Source organism: Chelonoidis abingdonii, chromosome 3 (genome assembly GCF_003597395.2).
Source record: "Chelonoidis abingdonii isolate Lonesome George chromosome 3, CheloAbing_2.0, whole genome shotgun sequence".
Lineage (NCBI taxonomy): Eukaryota > Metazoa > Chordata > Testudines > Testudinidae > Chelonoidis > Chelonoidis abingdonii.
This window is the reverse complement of record NC_133771.1, coordinates 87,859,258-87,877,599: the sequence shown is the minus strand read 5'-3', so window position 1 is coordinate 87,877,599 and position 18,342 is coordinate 87,859,258. Positions and strand designations below refer to the sequence as shown.

Below are 18,342 nucleotides of genomic sequence, written 5' to 3'. Positions count from 1 at the left end.
ATCCCTATCCACACACCTGCCCCCTGACAGGTCCCCCAGGACTCCATGCCCATCGAATCCCCCCGTTCCACACCCATCGAACCCCCCCGTTCCACATCTCCTGACTCCTATCCACACCCAGGTGCGGCGCCAGCGTTTCTGGCGCCCTAGGCAGAATTGCGGGGGGAGCGGCATTTTGCGCGCATCCCATGGGGCGCGCGGGAGCTTCCGATTCTGCTCCCGTTGCGCCACCGAAGAAGGACCCTCCGCCGAAATGCCGCAGGCAACGGCGGCAGTCATTGCTGAAATGTCGGTGGTAGCTCGATTGCGTGCCGCTGTTTTCCGCAGCATGTCAGCGGAGGTCCTTCTAAAGCAGCACAACGGGAGCGGAACCCAAAGCTCCTGCGCCCCGTGGGGAGTGCACAAAATGCCGTCCCCTGCATCCTGACGCCCTAGGTGATTGCCTAGGGTCGCCTAATGGAAGCAGTGGCCCTGTCCACACCCCCGTCCCCTGACAGGCCCCCTGGGATGCCCACGCTTATCCAACCCCCCCATTCCTCGTCCCCTGACTGCCTCCCCCGAACCTCCACCCCATCCAACTGCCCCCTTCTGCCTGTCCCCTGACTGCCCCCTGGAACTCCCCACCCCTTATCCAATCCCCCAGCCCCCTTACCATGTCGTTCAGAGCAGCATGTTGGGAGCATGCAGCCCCACCACCCAAAGCACTTGCCGCATGGTGGCATGGCTGTGGGGGAGGGGGGAACGGCTGTGGGGGAGGGAGGACAGTAGGGGAGGGGCTGGGGGCTACTCTCCCTGGCTGGGAGTTCAAGGGCCAGGCAGGACCATAGTTTGCCCACCTCTGAGCTATATGTTTAAAATTTCTAAAATGATAAAAGCATGTTGCATTTAGGGAAGGTATTGCTGCTAGGAGTGCAACACCCTGTTGGTATGCAAACACATTTCTGAAAGACCTTTCCTGTCCTACTTTCTGTGGGAAGTGTTGTTTGAAAAGCTGACAGGATCTCCAAGGTTTTCAGCTGATGGGCCCCTCACAGAATATGAAAAGTATCCACTGATTAGTTCCCTGTGGAGATGAAAATGAGGAGTTTTAATACTGTAGGCAACAATGCTGCCATTTTTCAGGAAAATAAAAAATTCTGATAACTCTTTTTAGCCTAACATGAAAGAATACAGGACCTTTTTTTAAAAAAAAAATAATACAGAATACCATATTGAATTCTAAAGCTAGACTTTAAAAAAAGAATAGCTACTGATTGTCAAGGTTTATTGTTGATAATTACTGTTTGCAGTGTGAGATCCCCAGATTACCAGAAACTGAAGTGGAATGGTATGTTCAACTGCATTACATTTTATAGTGAACTATTGTAGGATTTTAGCCATTCACATTCTGATTTTCTACGTCAGTAACAAATTTTAGAAAACTTTTTTATGTTTAAACTTAAATCTCATTTAATATATTATATTTTGTGCTTTTACTGAGAGATGCCGTACCTTCAAGAGTTTTTTCTGTATTTACAGACTATACGATGGCATGTAGACCTGCAGCCTTGGGCAAGTCCAACTCCTTCCCTGAATTATGAGGCCTTGAGGTTCCTGAAGTATATCACTACGCCTCAGGTTGGTTTTCATTTCGATATCCAGTTTGAAAATAATTTGCAAAACATGATTCTTCCCCCGAAAAAGATTCTTCAACAAGAGTTACAGTGATTTCCACTTCTCATGGAGTTGAAGGTTGTATCTTGTTTAGACTATATATATTGTTTCTGAAGGTGTGCAACTTAAAATGATGATCAACTTAAATATGATGATTAAAAGAGAGTCTAGAAAGAGACTCCTTTCCTTTGAACATTTATTTATAAAATCCATCATTGCTACCTGTGCCTCTTCTCAAAGTACGGTACATCTGAAATTTCAGAAATAGACACACAGGGGTTGGGTGGTCCCAAAAGTATCGTGGTGGGCACTGGAGGACCTTTAAATAATCATTTGGTAGCCAGGCACATTTTCTTGAAAAATATGGATTCTAGGCACTCAACCAGTTTAGGAGAAGTGGCAGGTCCCTATATAGTAAACAGATTTCCCCAGTAATGTCAATAGAGATCCAATCTCTCTGTAGCAAAATATTCTTATAGTCACTCAAGAAATTGGAGGGAGGAGATGAAGAGAGGTTAATTTTCTGAGGTGCTGAACACTTAAAACTCCAGGTGCAGTCAAAGAGAGCTGCAGGTGCTGAGCACATCTGAAAATCAGGCCTGGATGTCTCATTAAAGATGTAACTTTGTACAATGACATTTATATGTGTATTTCAACCAAGAAAGAATGGGAAGGGCTGCTCGATCAGATGCCCATAGTTTAGAACAGGATGGGTATTTTAATATCCTTATCTACCAACAGGCAGTCCCTGAATATCTGACTTGTAACTTGTCTATGCTGTGTCTTGCACCTAGGAATAACAAAGGACTTTAAAGATGTGTGTTTGTGTGACTCCCATAAGAAATTCTTTCTTTATACAGTGTTTCTGAGGATGGCAGGAAAGAATCTGTCTTCGAACATACCTAGAAACATACCACTGTCCCTGTTTGTTGGTAATTGTGAGGCTAACACTGTCCCTGCTTATCTGCAGACCTATGGGTGCCCTAGTGTAAGTTTAGAAGTACATGAATCATTTTTACGATGACATCTGTGCCCCTAAACACTCAGGAGAATGAACTGTACTGAGAAAGCAGGAATGAAGATGATTCAAATGAAGACAGAAAGATCTAAATGGAATCAAATTAATTATACTTCTTGTCAAGTAGAGATGCTTAGGCTGAAGCAGGCTTAGAGCACAGAAAACAGTCCTTATTCAGTGACTTTATAAATTGTGGCAGACTCTGCTAGTTGGGTCAAAACCTACAAGAACATCAATTAGTAAAGAGTTTATAGTTTTTGACATAGCAATCAAGAGGCTCAGTTCCCAGAATGATGACTGAACTCCGAGGCAGGCAAAAATGAAATCAAGAAATGAAAGAAACCCTCATTGCTGATCTAACAGATGCTACTGAATTAATAACTGACAGTGATAGCTCCATAAAAGGCATGAATGCCACAAGAAATGAAAGATATTTACAGAGTTGGGCATCAGGTCTTGTTTTTCTTCTGGACTGAGCAAGTTTCAATGAAATGAAAGACCAGTGCTGCCAAATTGAGAAAATTACCATAATTCCTTGGACTCAGCAAGGAGTGGACCTGGGAAGGCACTTTAAATACTAAGATTAGATTATCATGAGAATCTTAATATGTTCTAGTCATTATTATTTGTATTAAAGTAACACCTAGGGGCCTCAACCAAGATTGGAGCCAATAGTGCTAGGCTCTGTATAAACACATTGAAAGAGCCAGTCCCTACCTGAAGAGCTTACAATCTAATTAGATAATACAGACAGGGGTGGTGGAGGAGAGGGGAAACAGGCCCAGAGAGGTGAAGTGAGTTGCTCAAGGTTATACAACAGGCCAGTGGCTGAACTGGGAATGCAACCCAGGGCTCCTAGCTCCCTGTCTAGCGTCCTCTCCTCTTGCCCACGCTGCCAAGAGCTGTTAAAAGCTTTCCAAATTCTGAGCAGAGTAATTGCTTGAGTATCATGAATCAATTAACTGATAGCATTCTGAAGTTTGTTTATTTTGCTGTGAATTGATTTCCTGTTGAGTACAGATTTTTTTTATATATATTTTAAAATGAGCCCCAATATATTATGTGCTTGTTATTGCAATGCCATTTATTTGCTGATTTTTATATGACTGAATGAAAGGAGGCTGGGTGGGGTTTGGGGAGCAGAGAAGCCTAAATTCTTGTTTATGACTTAGTGAATCTTGGGGACAGCATGAAGAAAAACTGTTCAAGTTTTCATGACTTTACCATAGGTATTATGAGCTAAAGAGGGAAAAAATGCAGCATGCAGCCCTACAAATGGTAATTTTCCAGATAATGGTATTTTAAAGATTAAGGTTCATTAAAAGTCAGTGTTTTGTTTATTTTTAAACAGAGATATGGATAGCGACTGCTAAAGCTCAGCCTGAATTGTAACTTCCATTTGAGCTCCGTTATTTAGTTGTTCTGGCTTATCAGTTCCAGATAGGCCAGTGTCTTTGCTTTCTAGTGTTGGTTGAGATTGGGAATTGAATAAGAGTGAGCTGTCTGAGACTCTACCTGGACAAAACAGAAGACATCAACTTTATGTTTGCCTGTAAATTACCTAGCAAACCTATGGCACTGCATAACTAATAACAGCGAAATCAAAGACCTGTAGTCTAGATCAGTAGTTCTCAGCCAGGGGTTCAGGGTCCCCTGGGGCAGCATTAGACTTGCTGGGGCCCAGGCTAGAATGCTGAAGGTCCACTGCATGGGACTGAAGCCCAGGGCTCTGAGCCCCACCACCCAGGGCTGAAGCTGAAGCCTGAGCGATGTAGCTTTGCAGGGGCCTCTGTGGCATTGCCCGGCTTGCTACCTCCTAACGCAGACCCTGACTTTTATATGCAGAAAACCAGTTGTTGTGGCACAGGTGGGCCATAAAGTTTTTATAGCATGTGGTGGGGGGGTGTGGGAGGGGGAGGAGTAGAGGAAGGGCACAGAAAGAAAAAGGTTGAGAACTTCTGGTCTAGATAATCAAGTGTTACGAGATTTTTTCCCAAAAAGATACAAAATGCAGAATTCAGTCCAATGGTTGAAAGGAAAAGTAAATTGACTTTTATGCTCAAGTGAATTGTTTTTAGGGAAATGGATTCAGTATATAATGCTGAAGCTCAGTTATTTGCCTTTAATATTTGTATTGGTGTTAGGAGGGATTTTTCTGATCCATGACATTCTTCACCCAACAAAAGAAACAAACAAGGAAAAAGCAATCAATATAGCTATGGATCTCATTGTAACTCAGATTATTATTAAACCATTTTAAATTTTCCTCCCCTCTACCTTTCCCCCACAAAGGAAATCAAGAGTAAATTAAAAAGATTAGTGTTCTTCACGTTAAAACAAAACTTCTTCTGATTTCAACAGATTTCATGTGAACATGTGAATATGAACAGCCTGACAGATAACTCTAAAACCATAAAGAAGCCATGGTCAATCTGTCTTGATGACAGGTTCAGTTTAGTTCATCGAATCAAAAGCAAGCAATGCCGTCTCTATTCACTTGGGTAAGTACTCCTATTGGAGGAAGAGTAAAGCATTTTAACATGAATGCATTTTAGCATGAAAAGATCCTTTCTTAAAGCAAAGTGGAACTGTATTATCTAACAAAAATTTGAGTTTTATTCAGTTGCCTTTAGTACTTGTTGACAACTATTGGTCCCTGTTGTGGAATGTGATTTTAGAAAAAAACTTTTTCTCTCTGTGAGGTCCTTCCCTTTTCTTTCTCAGAAACTTTAAGGTCGAAAGGGACCATTATGATCATCTAGTCCAGGGGTCGGCAACCTTTCAGAAGTGCTGTGCCGAGTTCTTCATTTATTCACTCTAATTTAAGGTTTCATATGCCGGTGATACATTTTAACCTTTTTAGAAGGTCTCTTTCTATAAAGTCTATAACTAAACTATTGTTGTATATAAAGTAAATAAGGTTTTTAAAATGTTTAAGAAACTTCATTTAAAATTAAATTAAAATGCAGAGTCCCCCAGACCGGTGGCCAGTACTCAGGCAGTGTGAGTGCCACTGAAAATCAGCTCGCGTGCCGCCTTCGGCAGTTGTCCCATAGGTTACCTACCCCTGGTCTAGTCTGACCTCCTGCACAATGCAGGCCACAGAATCTCCACCCACTCCTGTAACAAACCCCTAACCTCTGTCTGAGTTATTGAAGTCCTCAAATCGTGGTTTAAAGACCTCAAGGTGCTTCATATTCAACATAACAATGATGCACATGATGGAAAGTAAAGAACTAATAATTTAAGAGTGACTAATAATTTATGGTTCCATTAAAGGAAGATGGAAGTTAATGAGGTAAACTGAGAAGCAAGAGCTTCCTTCTCTAAGCAGGAATTTATTATATAATTACCAGTTACTTCAAACGAATTATTTGTAAAACATCTTTCACCCCTCCACAGCCAAGAATCAGATTTTCCAGTGTGAGAAAGCATGATATGTGATCGGGAGTGACAGAGCACTTGCGCTGAAGTGACAAATAATAAACACAATTGTGGCCTTCTTGTAAAATGTTTTAGCCAGTTCAGTGTTCACAAAATGTTGAGATTGGAGTTCATGTAGTTCATCAAACAACTGTCATTTAATTAAACTTTGTTTACACTGTCCTACTCCTAGGCCAGTTTCAAAGCAGTGACAGTGAGAGAATCCATCTCCCATTGCCCTGAGCCAACACAATTTATTTCTATGATTTTGGTAGTGTGGATTTAATAATGAGCAAAAAGAAATGAATCCATTTCCTTCAAGATTGGAATAACTGAGAAATGTGTTTGTGTATTAGTGATTTTGACAGGGATGAGAGTAAATGGGCTAGTTGAAAGCTCATCAAAGTCAAAGGGACTCTTTCTATTGACTTCAGTAGGCTTTGGATCTGAGGAAGTAAGAGTCTGTGACCAAAAACAGTTGGGTGAGAAAGTTTTCTTATTGGGGAAGATTACAGGTGAGTTCTGAGTTTTTACCCAGAGAGAGCTCCTCCTGCCTACAGTTGTCATCTTCTTTTCTGCAGTATTTACACAGCATATTTCGAACAAACATTATGTAATTTTAATACCCAAACGAAGTTTGAGTATGTCTGAGTTTTTCACCGTTACCATACAGATTTTTTTCTAGGCTAGCCTCATAAGATGTGTGTATGTATAATCATACACCCAAGCAAAATACATCCCATAAAGCGGTTTAAAAAAAAAAGAAAGTACTTTGGGTTATGGAGAAGCAGTCTTTAATTCCCTCAGACTCTATTTATAGTCTTTCAGACTCGTTACCACTTAATTCTTTGGTTTATGACTGGCAGAAAAGTAATTTTGTTCTGAGTAAGACAAAAATCTCCTTTAAACATTCCTCTCCTCTAATCCATTTTATAAAGAGCAAATGAAAAACAGCTGCTTCAAATGAAGAACATCTTCCATGGTGGGGGACAATGTCACAAAAATGCAGAAGTTCAGTTTGAGTGTAAAAGGGACAACCCTGCATTAAATCTGTAATCTTTAACAATTGAAGAAAATATTCTGCATATGTGAGGGCTATGCCAAAAGGGGAGAAATGTTAAATGTCAGTGTGAGTGAGCCATGCCTAAAACCTCTGGAGGCCTTTTGATATTAATTTTAACTATTTCGACTACAGTTCAATGACAATAACTTGTTTCACTTTACTATCACTGGAGACAAACTGTGTTCTATCCACGGTTGGATGAAGGAGTCTCCATTCTTTTTCCAACTCAAGCTCCTTATACAGAAGACCTGTCTGAAGCATCTTTTGTTTACTTTGTTTCCCCTACTGCATTATCCCTTACCCTCACCTTCAGCACAGCCACATTTGAATGTTGCAGAAGGGTAAGCAGATCTGTTTTTTGAATGTCACCTTATTTTTTTCAGTTTGTGTTTGTTGTTGATGTCCCAAATGGCCTAAGACATTTCAATTTCCTGTCTTCCACATATACTTGTTCTGTTTTCCACTCTCTTGGTCTCATCCTGAAGTCCTTATACAGGCAAAAATCCTTTTGAAGGCAGTACAGTTATTGCCTGCATCTGATGTAGCGCATCTGGCTCTTTGAAATGTACCGTTTGAAAGTACTGAAAAAGACTGTCAGAGGTAAATGTCTTCCTCAATCAGGAGCTCATCAGCTCTAGTATTAGTCCCTAATTATGAATAATTTAAATTTTTGCTCATTGTCATCTTCACATCTATTATCTAGCTTCTTATTCCTAAGTGACTGCACTGGCCTTCCTCCATCCATGATCCTGCTGAACAACACCATATGTGAACCTTAACTACATATTTCCCATTGACTCTGCTAACCTCAGAATATTGCATTAAACATTTGAAAGGAAGCCTCTGTTTTCTCTTCCTACATAATTACTCAGAAGTGGAATCCCATAAAACTGAATCCTCCTTACAAATAAGCAGAAGTAATTTTATAATCCTTGTTCCCTCTCTTTGATCATTGCACTTTCTGAAAGGAGAAGAGTGTTTTATAGAAATTCCATTATAACTGGTGAGCTTTCTTCCAAACCTGTTGACAGAAGACATTGTTCACATTTCAAATTATCAAATATAGTAGCATCTCTGCTGTAGTATTGGTTTAGTACTGTATTATAATGTACTGGGTAACGGCCAACATTTTAAAATTGGATAGTCACTGAAGTCAGGGGAGTGATCCCAGATTTACATTATATAAATGAGTATGTATCTAAAGGTATATGTGAACACGTTGCCATGTAGTGGTTTGATTTCTACTCAGTTATTTTGATTAATTTAGTTCATGTAATCCCCTTAAAATATATAAAAAGGGTTATAACAATTTAAAGAAAAAAAATCTCTAAAAATACCTTAAAGATCACTTAGCATATTGCACTAAAGAAGATAGATATTTCTTTAAATTTCCTTTTGCTGTTAAGTTATTGGTGTTGATTCCTAATCTTTATCAGGAGATATAGTATTCCATTTGTTTATTTTTAGTGATCCAGTCAGAATCAGGTCCCCATTGTGCTGTACATTCATACAGCAAGTTTACAGTCTAAAAAGTAGTTCCTCTGCTTTGCTTCAAAAGCCAATATATAGGAGTATCCTCTCTCCTTGAGTATCCATGAAAGTCTGGGATCATTCTGCAGTTGGGTACAATTTCTTTTTGCAGTAATAATATCTTGTTTGTTTTTGTAGACTGAGCAGTGATGATAACCAGTTTGAGATCAGCATGGCCAACAGTGGATGTGAGGTGCATCGATTTGATCCTAGTATCAAATCAGCTCATATTCAGGAGGGACAACACCTCTGGAACCATCGCCTGTCCATTGACTGGAGAGATCCCAATCCGGCAATTGCTGCTCATAAACTACGCAGCCATAGAAAAAAGCTTGGCACCATCTTGAATGAATTTGGACATCAGAAGGTGAGAATTAAAGTGATGGAATTATAAGGCAAGGATAACGAGCAGAGAGAATTCCCAAAGCTTCCTCCTTGTTAGCCCGAGGGCTTGAGGCACTCTTTTTCATTTCTAAAATCCTCTTCCAATAGATATCCTCTCTTTCTAAAAAGTTGTATTACATTCTGTCGTGAAGGTGCTTTTCCAGTTCACTTGCAACAAACACCTTGATTTTAAATCACTAACCAGGAATTTAATAATCTCTCTCTCTCTCTCTCCTTTTAGATTCTCTTAATAGAGGCTAACTGATGACTTTGGCTACTTGTTTTCTCAACCCTATCCATAATCTGAGTTTGAATGGTGAATCCTTAATACAGTACTGTTTATAAGATCACAAGAACATTTACTACTATAATTAGAACAGAAGAAATTGTAAAAGGATTGTATATGTTCACAAGGCCATTCGTTTTTATTAGAAACATCAGTAACAAAAACATCCTGGTTTGAAATTGGCAGTAATCTGTTTTCTTGAACTTGACTGATCTCCTTTTAGGGAATTGTAAAGATGCTAGAGTTCTTCTGGTCTTCAGTAACTTTTGCCAAAGTACATTTCATAGATGTTCTGACATGCAGACTCTATACTTTCAAACGAATATTGCCCTCAGAGAATGTACTGGCATGAATTAAAATGTTAATATGCCTTGATGCCTGCAGCTAGTTCTGCTTGTGTTTGTTTTTTAAAAAACGGACAGACCTAGCTGCGGAGGTAGTCTCCTGCAGGACTTTCAGAGCAAGTAGTAACATAATGTGTAGGTTTGTCATAGTAAGAAAAAGGGCACCTCATACTTTACATTTTTTCCCTTTAGTATTTTATTTTGGCTCAGCTATCCTGACAGAACCATTCTGAAGTTAAAAGTAAAAAGCGGAGCATTTTTTCTATCACTTAGTCAGATTGTTCCTATTTTAGACTTATGCTTTAGTAAAAATATCAGAGGGGTAGCCGTGTTAGTCTGGATCTGTAAAAGCAGCAGAGAATCCTGTGGCACCTCTTCTGTGCCAGTGGAGGGCAGCCAGGGTGCCACAGAATTCTCTGCTGCTTTTACAGATCCAGACTAACACAGCTACCCCTCTGATACTTGACACCATGCAAGGCACTGCATTTAGCCGGATGGAGTGGAAATCCATCCCCTGGAAATTTCCACTACATGCATCTGACAAAGTGGGTATTCACCCACGAAAGCTCCAAAACGTCTGTTAGTCTATAAGGTGCCATAGGATTCTCTGCTGCTTTAGTAAAAGAGTATCTGAACAGAGAGAACTTTTCTTTGATATTTGTGCTGTGAAGAATTATACATTCTATAATGTATATAAAAGAAAAGCCCATGAAATTTGTTAGAATCTAAACTTATTGGAGAATAATCATCTGGTTAGTGTAGTAATTTAGAATAAGACCCTGAATGAATCGGAAGATTGGACTCTGTTACTTCTGTGTATATTGGGTGAAAGTCACCCTTGGATGGAGGGGCCATGAAGAGGCACCAGCACAGGAGAACCAGAGCAGTTCTTCTGTGCCAGTGGAGGGCAGCCAGGGAGCATAGTTTGGAATGTAGAGGAAGTATGGAAGTGTGGCTACTGAGTCTGTAGTTATATGGATCCATTGGCCACATATATATATCACATAGGATTTGGTCGGGGGTGCGTGTGTGTGTGTGTGTGTGTGTTGTGTCTGCATATATGGTGAGCAAAGTACCACTTTCCACACTCTGACCTCTATATAACTCCACATATGAAGCCAGTGTGTTTGAAGGTGGGAATTGAATTTCGTCCGATGAGAATAAAACCATTGTATGCTTTTCAGTGTTCTACCATTTACTGAATATTTGAATGAGCCAATTCAATTTACATAACTTTTTCTGTATTATAGAGACAAGGTGTGCGATGTAATATCTTTTATTGAACCAACTTCTGTTGGTGAGAGATGAGTGAGTTGGTCCAATAAAATATATTACCTCACTCACCTTGTCTCTCTAATATCCTGGACCAACATGGCTACAACAGCCCTGTATTAGAAAGGCAGTCTAAGAAGATTAATGCTGCCCTGCTTCTCTGGATTACATGTTGCATAGAGACTCAAACAAACAGCTGTTCATTAAGAGTACCTCAAAGTAAATATGCTGACTTTCAGTTTTTCATTTTCCTACTGAATGTGAATGGAATGTTCTCCTTGACTGTACAAATAAGCTAATGTGAAACATTTTCACGCATACTTTCCAAAACATTTTTCAATTAGCCATTTAAAATATTCTCCTCCTTTCATTCTTTTAACTTTAAAATCCCTCCTCTTTCCTTAGAAGTTATTGTTGCCCCTGCTTCTAGTGAGGAATTTCAAGCAACTCCACTTGAGCTAATGTTAAGTTTTGTCCACACATTAACCACACTGGTGCTGTAAAGCCATCTGCAATCCTCCCATTATAATGTGAGTGCCTCCTCTGTAATGTTTGGCCTCTGCTGGACCATCAGGGTGTACCAATTTATACATGAGGAACAGATGTGACATTGCCATGGGAAAAGACTTTGGAGTAAGTATTAGACAAACTAGGAAACATAAGAGGAAATGTGTGCAACATCTGTGTCCCCTTTCATGGGCAGTTTTGGTGTCCTAGTGTACTCTTGTTTCATTTCCTCTATGTAAATATTACCTTGCCCATATGCATGAAGTGTGTGTTTCCTATTGAATTTTTCAGCAATCCTTGACTTGTGTGGAGATCTTTCATTATCCATAAATCCTTTCTGGCTAACTAAAGCCAAGGCGTCTTGGAATTAGTGTAAAGTAAAAGAATAATTAATAGATGTTTTTAACTGAAGCTCAATAAAATTATATACTACATTGTTTCGGGAAAATTTTTTATCCTTCTAGATCAGCCATAAACTTCACAGGGATTTAAAGTTTCTATGGTGACATTAGTCTCATCACATGCAAACATTTACTCCACCCATTGTCACCTGCTCATTTTTTATTTAAAACATGCTGCGTTTTCTCTACTAATAGGTAGGTATCAACAATTTGTGGCTACCTGGACAACTTACACCCATTTCAAGAGGCAGGGAAGTTATTAGGCAAATCTCTGTTTAGTCCAATTCAACTTTTTGAAATATCCATACATAGTCAAGTGCTGCAGTCCTCTTATACATGCTACTCTTACCTGACTCTGGCAGGAGTTATCTGAGCGCAAATATTGCAGAACTAGGACTCTCAGCATGTTAGGGATAGATGAACACAGAACTTCTATTACTGACTGCAGACTTTGTAAATTACATTGTTTTTTTTAGACTGGGCACAGAGAAGCAGCTCATTCTGTTGCTCAAGAGTTACCTACTAATCCTAAATTCAGACTTTATTTCAATAGATAGCTGGTTCAGATTTCAAACCAAATCATTCACTCAGCGTTGGTCTACACTACGGGGTTAGGTCGATTTTTAAAATGACTGTGTCCACACAACCAACTCTATTCTGTCGACTTAAAGGGCTCTTACAAGCAATTTCTATACTCCTCCCCGGTAAGGGGAGTAGTGCTAAAATCAACCGTGCTGGGTTGAATTTGGGAAAGTGTGGACGCAAATCGATGGTATTGGCCTCTGGGAGCTATACCAGAGTGCTCCATTGTGACCTCTCTGGACAGCACTTTGAATTCTGATGCAACTAGCCAGGTACACAGGAAAAGCCCCAGGAACTTTTGTATTTCATTTCCTGTTTGGTCAACGTGGCAAACTCAGCAGCACAGGTGCCTGTGCAGTCCCCCCAGAATTGTAGAGCATAGCATGTTTCTACGCTCCCCCTATCATCTCTGTCCCTGAGGTTATCGCAGATTAGAAGGCAAAAAAACCCACACTTGCGATGACATGTTTTCTGAGCTCATGCAGTCCTCCTGCACTGATAGGGCACAGCTTAATGCATGTAGACATTCAGTGGCAGAGGCCAGGAAAGAATTAAGTGAGTGCAAAGAGCGGAGGCAGGACACGCTGCTGAGGCTAATGGGGGAGCAAATGGACATGATGAAGAATCTGTTGGAGCTGCAGGAAAGCCAACAAGAGCACAGACCCCCGCTGCATCCACTGTATAACTGCCTACTCTCCTCCCCATGTTCCATAGCCTCCTCACCCAGACTCCCAAGAATGCGGGGGATGTGGGGAGAGGATCTGGGCACCCAACCTCCAGAGGATGGCCCAAGCAACAGAAGGCTGGTCATTCAAACAGTTTGATTTTTAGTGTGGATACAATAAACAATGTGGCCTTGTCCTTCCCTCCTCCCCCACCGGACCTGGGCTACCTTGTCTGTTATCTCTCTTTATTAATCTTAAAAAAAAAAAATGCATGATTTTAAAACAATAATTACTTTATTTCTAAGGGCGGAGGGTGGTTGGCTTACAGGGAATTAAAATCAACAAAGGGGGCGGGTTTGCATCAAGGAGAAACAGACACAACTGTCACACCAAAGCCTGGCCAGTCATGAAACTGGTTTTCAAAGCCTCTGATGCGCAGGTACACCTTGCTGTGCTCTTCTAATTGCCCTGGTGTCTGGCTGCTCAAAATCGGATGCCAGGTGATTTGCCTCAACCGCCCACCCTGCCATAAACATCTCCCCTTATTCTCACAGATATTATGAAGCACACAGCAAGCAGCAATAACAGTGGGAATGTTGGTTGCGCTGAGGTCTGACCTAGTCATCAGACAGCACCAGCAAGCTTTTAAACATCCAAAGGCACATTCTACCACCATTCTGCAGTTGCTCAGGCTATAGTTGAACTGCTCCTTATTACTGTCCAGGCTTCATGAGCAATGGGAGTAAGGGGTAGGTGCGACCACACGGTGCTTCCAGCTGGGAGAGCAGCCTGAGGCAGAAGCCTCCAACTCACATGATATTCCACGATATGCTTGCTGTGGTATGGCATCTGCACGGGTAACCCAGGAAAAAAGGCACGAAATGATTGTCTGCCTTTTCTTTCATGGGGCGAGGGGTGGTGGTGGCTGACGACACGTACCCAAAACCACCTGCGACACTGTTTTTTTCCTTCATCAGGCATTGGGAGCTTAACCCAGAATTCCAATGGGCAGCAGAGACTGTGGAAATTGTGGGATAGCTACCCACAGTGCACTGCTCTGTAAGTCGATGCTAGACACGGTAGTGAGGATGCACTCCGGCGACTGAATGCGCTTAGTGTGGACGTAGGCAATTGACTATATAAAATGAACCTAATTTTGTAGTGTAGACATTCCCTCAGTCTTAGTACATATATGTGTGTATTAGCTTTGTATACAGCTTTTCCATCTTCTCCAAATGGTGAATTTTTTTTCTTTGTAACCCAGGAATGTGTGCAGTACAAAGAACATAGGAAATCTTAAGATAAATCCAAGCTCCCATGCCACTCTTGGAAATCCTAAATCCAACCATTACATATTTTTTGTTATAAAGATTGTGCTAAAAAGCAAAAATAAGACTCTTTGGCAGAAGGGCTCGTAGCAGCAGAAGCAAATTAATTCATGCTGACTTTAATGCATATGCATGAAAAATCATGCACGTTCTCACATGCAAACTGTTTATTCAGCAGTATTTTTCCTTCCCCTGGAGCTCAGCAGTTCTGATCTATCAGGGTGTCCTGTTATGCCCAGTCCAATGAGCCAGGGGTTGCATTCCTAGGAAAGATAGGTCAGCAGCCCAGAACCATGTAAACAATGACCTCTTGGAATGTCAGATAAACAAGAAACTGAGACAGCAAATTGAATTTGCATTTAACAGCAAAGGACCACTGAGTATAATTTTAGACTGCAGTAAGGAGTTGCTTTTACCTGTATTACTGTTACATATTTTTTTAAATCATTATTTTAAGATACAGTTGCATCAGGCCCACAGTTTACTATTAGAAGAAATTATGAAAGTTTTATTTTAATATTTTAATTTATGCTGGGTTTTGCATTAGGAATTGTTCATGTGACAAGCTGGCTAGCAGATGTCAATTCTGTTTTATAGAACCAGGGTTGGCAACCTTTCAGAAGTGCTGTGCCGAGTCTTCATTTATTCACTCTAATTTAAGGTTTCGCCTGCCAGTAATACATTTTAATGTTTTTAGAAGGTCTCTTTCTATAATATATAACTAAACTATTGTATGTAAATTAAATAAGGTTTTTAAAATGTTTAAGAAGCTTTATTTAAAATTAAATTAAAATGCAGAGCCCCCACAGACCAGTGGCCAGGACCTGGGCAGTGTGAGTGCCACTGAAAATCAGCTCACGCACCACCTTTGGCACCTGTGCCATAGGTTGCCTACCCCTGTTATAGAACTTGCTTAGATTTAAGGCTTATAGAAATCCAAAAATTTCCCTTTTAACTTATTTAATACCTGATACAACTTCAGAACACTATATCCTGCAGTAATGTTGATTAATAACCTCATATCCTCCTGGACAAGTAATTTATCACCCATCTTCATCTCCTAAAGCAGTTAATGTAAAGTCTATTTCATGCTGCACTTTTGAGAAAGCTGGTAAGAAAGATCAAAGATGACAGAAAATTAATTCCCCAAATTGCTTTGGTACCATTTGTGTTGGCAGCAGCACCAATAAATATAAAAGCAAATATACAAGGCAAAAATTGCATAGTGACTTAGTTGCATATGATGATCAGATTAAAAAAATTCAAAAATAATGCATAAAGATTGGTGAAAGACTACTTTCAATTTTTAAAAGCAATAAAATGACACTTCCCTACTTCCTGAGGGCTGCTGCTGTTAATGTTGTGAGAGACAATGTGGTCTTATGGATTTCTAGCATAGCCTCTGACTTAGGCAAGTCATTTAATCTTGGTATCTCATTAGCCTCTATTAAGCTTGACTTACTTACTGCACAGAGATGTTTGGAGCTAGTCGGTGTGTTCCAGATCTCCAAAGGGCCTTCGGCATTATATGCTGGGCGTTGCAACTCCTAACTTTTAGTCAGCTAGGAAACCACTGGAACAGCGATGAGCTCCACAAAGTCTTGAGTTAGGCACCCAAGCTTCCCGTAAGAGAGAGGGGAGAGAGAGGCACCTAGGAATGGGATCTATAAAAGCCACCACACTAGGCAGGGAGCCTAATGGGAGATGCTGAGGAGAAGGATGTGTCCTAGGTCCCATCTGTCTTACAGAGTTAGGCACTTACATCTGGGATGCAAGGAGGCACCTATTTCTGCTTGTAATTCACAGCTGAGACTCTCTCCCCTAGAGTCATACAGTTTAAGTGCCTAAATCATTTCTTGTGAGAATGAATTAGGTGCATGTCTTGCTGCACACAGAACAGCTAGAGCAGCAGGTGGCTGCAGTGATGACCTGATAACTTTTAGTCCCGTAGCTAGAGCACTCACCTAGGATGTGGTTAATTTCCTGCCCTCTTCCTAGGAGAGTTGAAAGGGTCACCCACCTCTTGGGAGAGTGCCCTAACTACTTGGCGGCGGGATGTTCTGTTATGTGCTCCCTCAGTCCCTCCTGCCGAAGTTGCTCCATTGTGTATAAATACTTAGTCTTTGGAGCAGAGCGAGAGAGTGAGGATGATTCTGTAGTCTAGTGGGGTTAGTTCACTCACCTGGGAGGTGGGAGACCCAGGGTCTTGTCCCTTGGCTCCAAGGACTATTTAATTATTTAGCCCAAGTGGAATAGCATCAATAGGAGATAGTGAGGAAGCTCATATCAGAATATCCCATAGCCTAGTGGTTAGAACATTCTCCTGAGAAATGTGGGGAAAGCCCTGTTCAAATCCTTTCTCCCCTGAGGCAGAGAGGGGAACTGAACTTGGATCTCTTGGGTGAGTGCTCTAATCAATTGGCTAAAAGTTATAATGTGGGTGGTTTTACCTCCACCTCCTCCTCCATCTGGATTTTCAGTGGGGCTCAGTCCAGTGTTTGGGCTTCACAGGCAAGATAGGAGCTCCTCTGTTTTTCTTCCCCAGTTAGTAGATTGCACTGGGAATTAGGCACCAGTACACCTAGCATGAGGCAGCAGTGTGCATGCCCAGAGGCAGAAATGTAGGTGTCTAGGCAGGAGAGGCTCCAGGCACCAGCATGCCAAGCACGTGCCTGGGGCAGCAAGCCACAGGGGGGCGTTCTGCCGGTGGCCATGAGGGCGGAAGGCAGGCTGCCTTTGGTGGCATGCCTGCAGAGGGTCCGAGGGTCCCGCGGCTTCTGCGTACCTCCCGCAGGCGTGGGACCGGGAACCTCCCACAGGCAAGCCACCGAAGGCAGCCTGCCTGCTGTGCTTGGGGCGGCAAAATACCTAGAGCTGCCCTTGTGTCTAGGGAACTTTTACCCTGAAGATTTAAGTGCAAGTGAGTTTAGATGCCTAGAGGGTTAGGTGGCTGCCAAGCTGGGGTTTTGTGGATTGCTGTGGAGCCTAAAACCAGAGATTTAGGTGCTTAAATCTGGAGTTTAGGGGCCTAAGTATCTTTTTGGATCTGGGTCCCTGTCTGTAGTGCTTTTAAAATATAATGTGAGTGTTAAGTATTAATGTCAGGAGTTAGCCACAAGCTCACAAAACTATGGATGTTTAATGGGTGAGGATAATTTGCAGTGAGACACAATGCCACTTGTGCAGAATTTAAAAAGACATTTAAATGTGGTTTTGGTAAAGTAAATTTTCTGCACACTCATCATTGCTGATTTTCTAGGTATTAGTCTGTAAACACATGCTCTCATTTACCAGGAATTGCTCTGTCAGATTCTAGCCATGATGCCACCAGCTGCTGTTGGTAACATTCATAAATATTTGTATATTTATATGATAATCATCAACAGTGAATTATGGCTTTGTGGAAAGACTCTGGCAGCAGTAGAAAACTGAACATGAATGAGACCATCAGTTTAAACCCAAGTACTCTGCTATTCAACAATGATGGGAAAAGGAAATAGAGAAAAGATGCTCACTGGGTGATGAGAGTCATTGAATTATTATTTCATTCAAGCATTGGCTGCCAGTGGTGGGTGCTCAGTAAATTTTTGCCACATGCCCAGATTAGTGGAAGCCAACATTTTTAAATGTAGACCGCACAGACTGAAACTCTTGCCTGCAACTGTATCAGAGTTGTTCTTCTCACTTGCTGGCACATTGTACAGACATAAGCCTCATACCTGTCTTTTGTGGCTCTCCTACCATTCTTCTTTGAGTGCTGGTCTAATAGATTTTTCATCAGTGGGGATTCCCATCTTGGATCCTCTTTGCAACCCAGGGAAGCAGGAAGTGCCTGGCCTATTGCTCACAAGATGCTCAGGAGTATGACTCCAGAAGGGTTGCCTTC

The 18,342-nt window shown here is 41.3% G+C and overlaps 1 protein-coding gene across 1 annotated transcript in view; it reads left to right on the top strand.

Annotated features, from left to right (window-relative positions):
* Positions 1 to 18,342, top strand: part of METTL24 (methyltransferase like 24) — a 92,400-nt gene that overhangs the window by 46,247 nt on the left and 27,811 nt on the right. Inside the window, exons 2-4 of the mRNA XM_032787286.2 lie at positions 1,519 to 1,617; positions 5,033 to 5,172; positions 8,826 to 9,054. Of these exons, the coding sequence (XP_032643177.1) occupies positions 1,519 to 1,617; positions 5,033 to 5,172; positions 8,826 to 9,054 (468 nt within the window). The remainder of the gene's footprint in view (positions 1 to 1,518; positions 1,618 to 5,032; positions 5,173 to 8,825; positions 9,055 to 18,342) is intronic.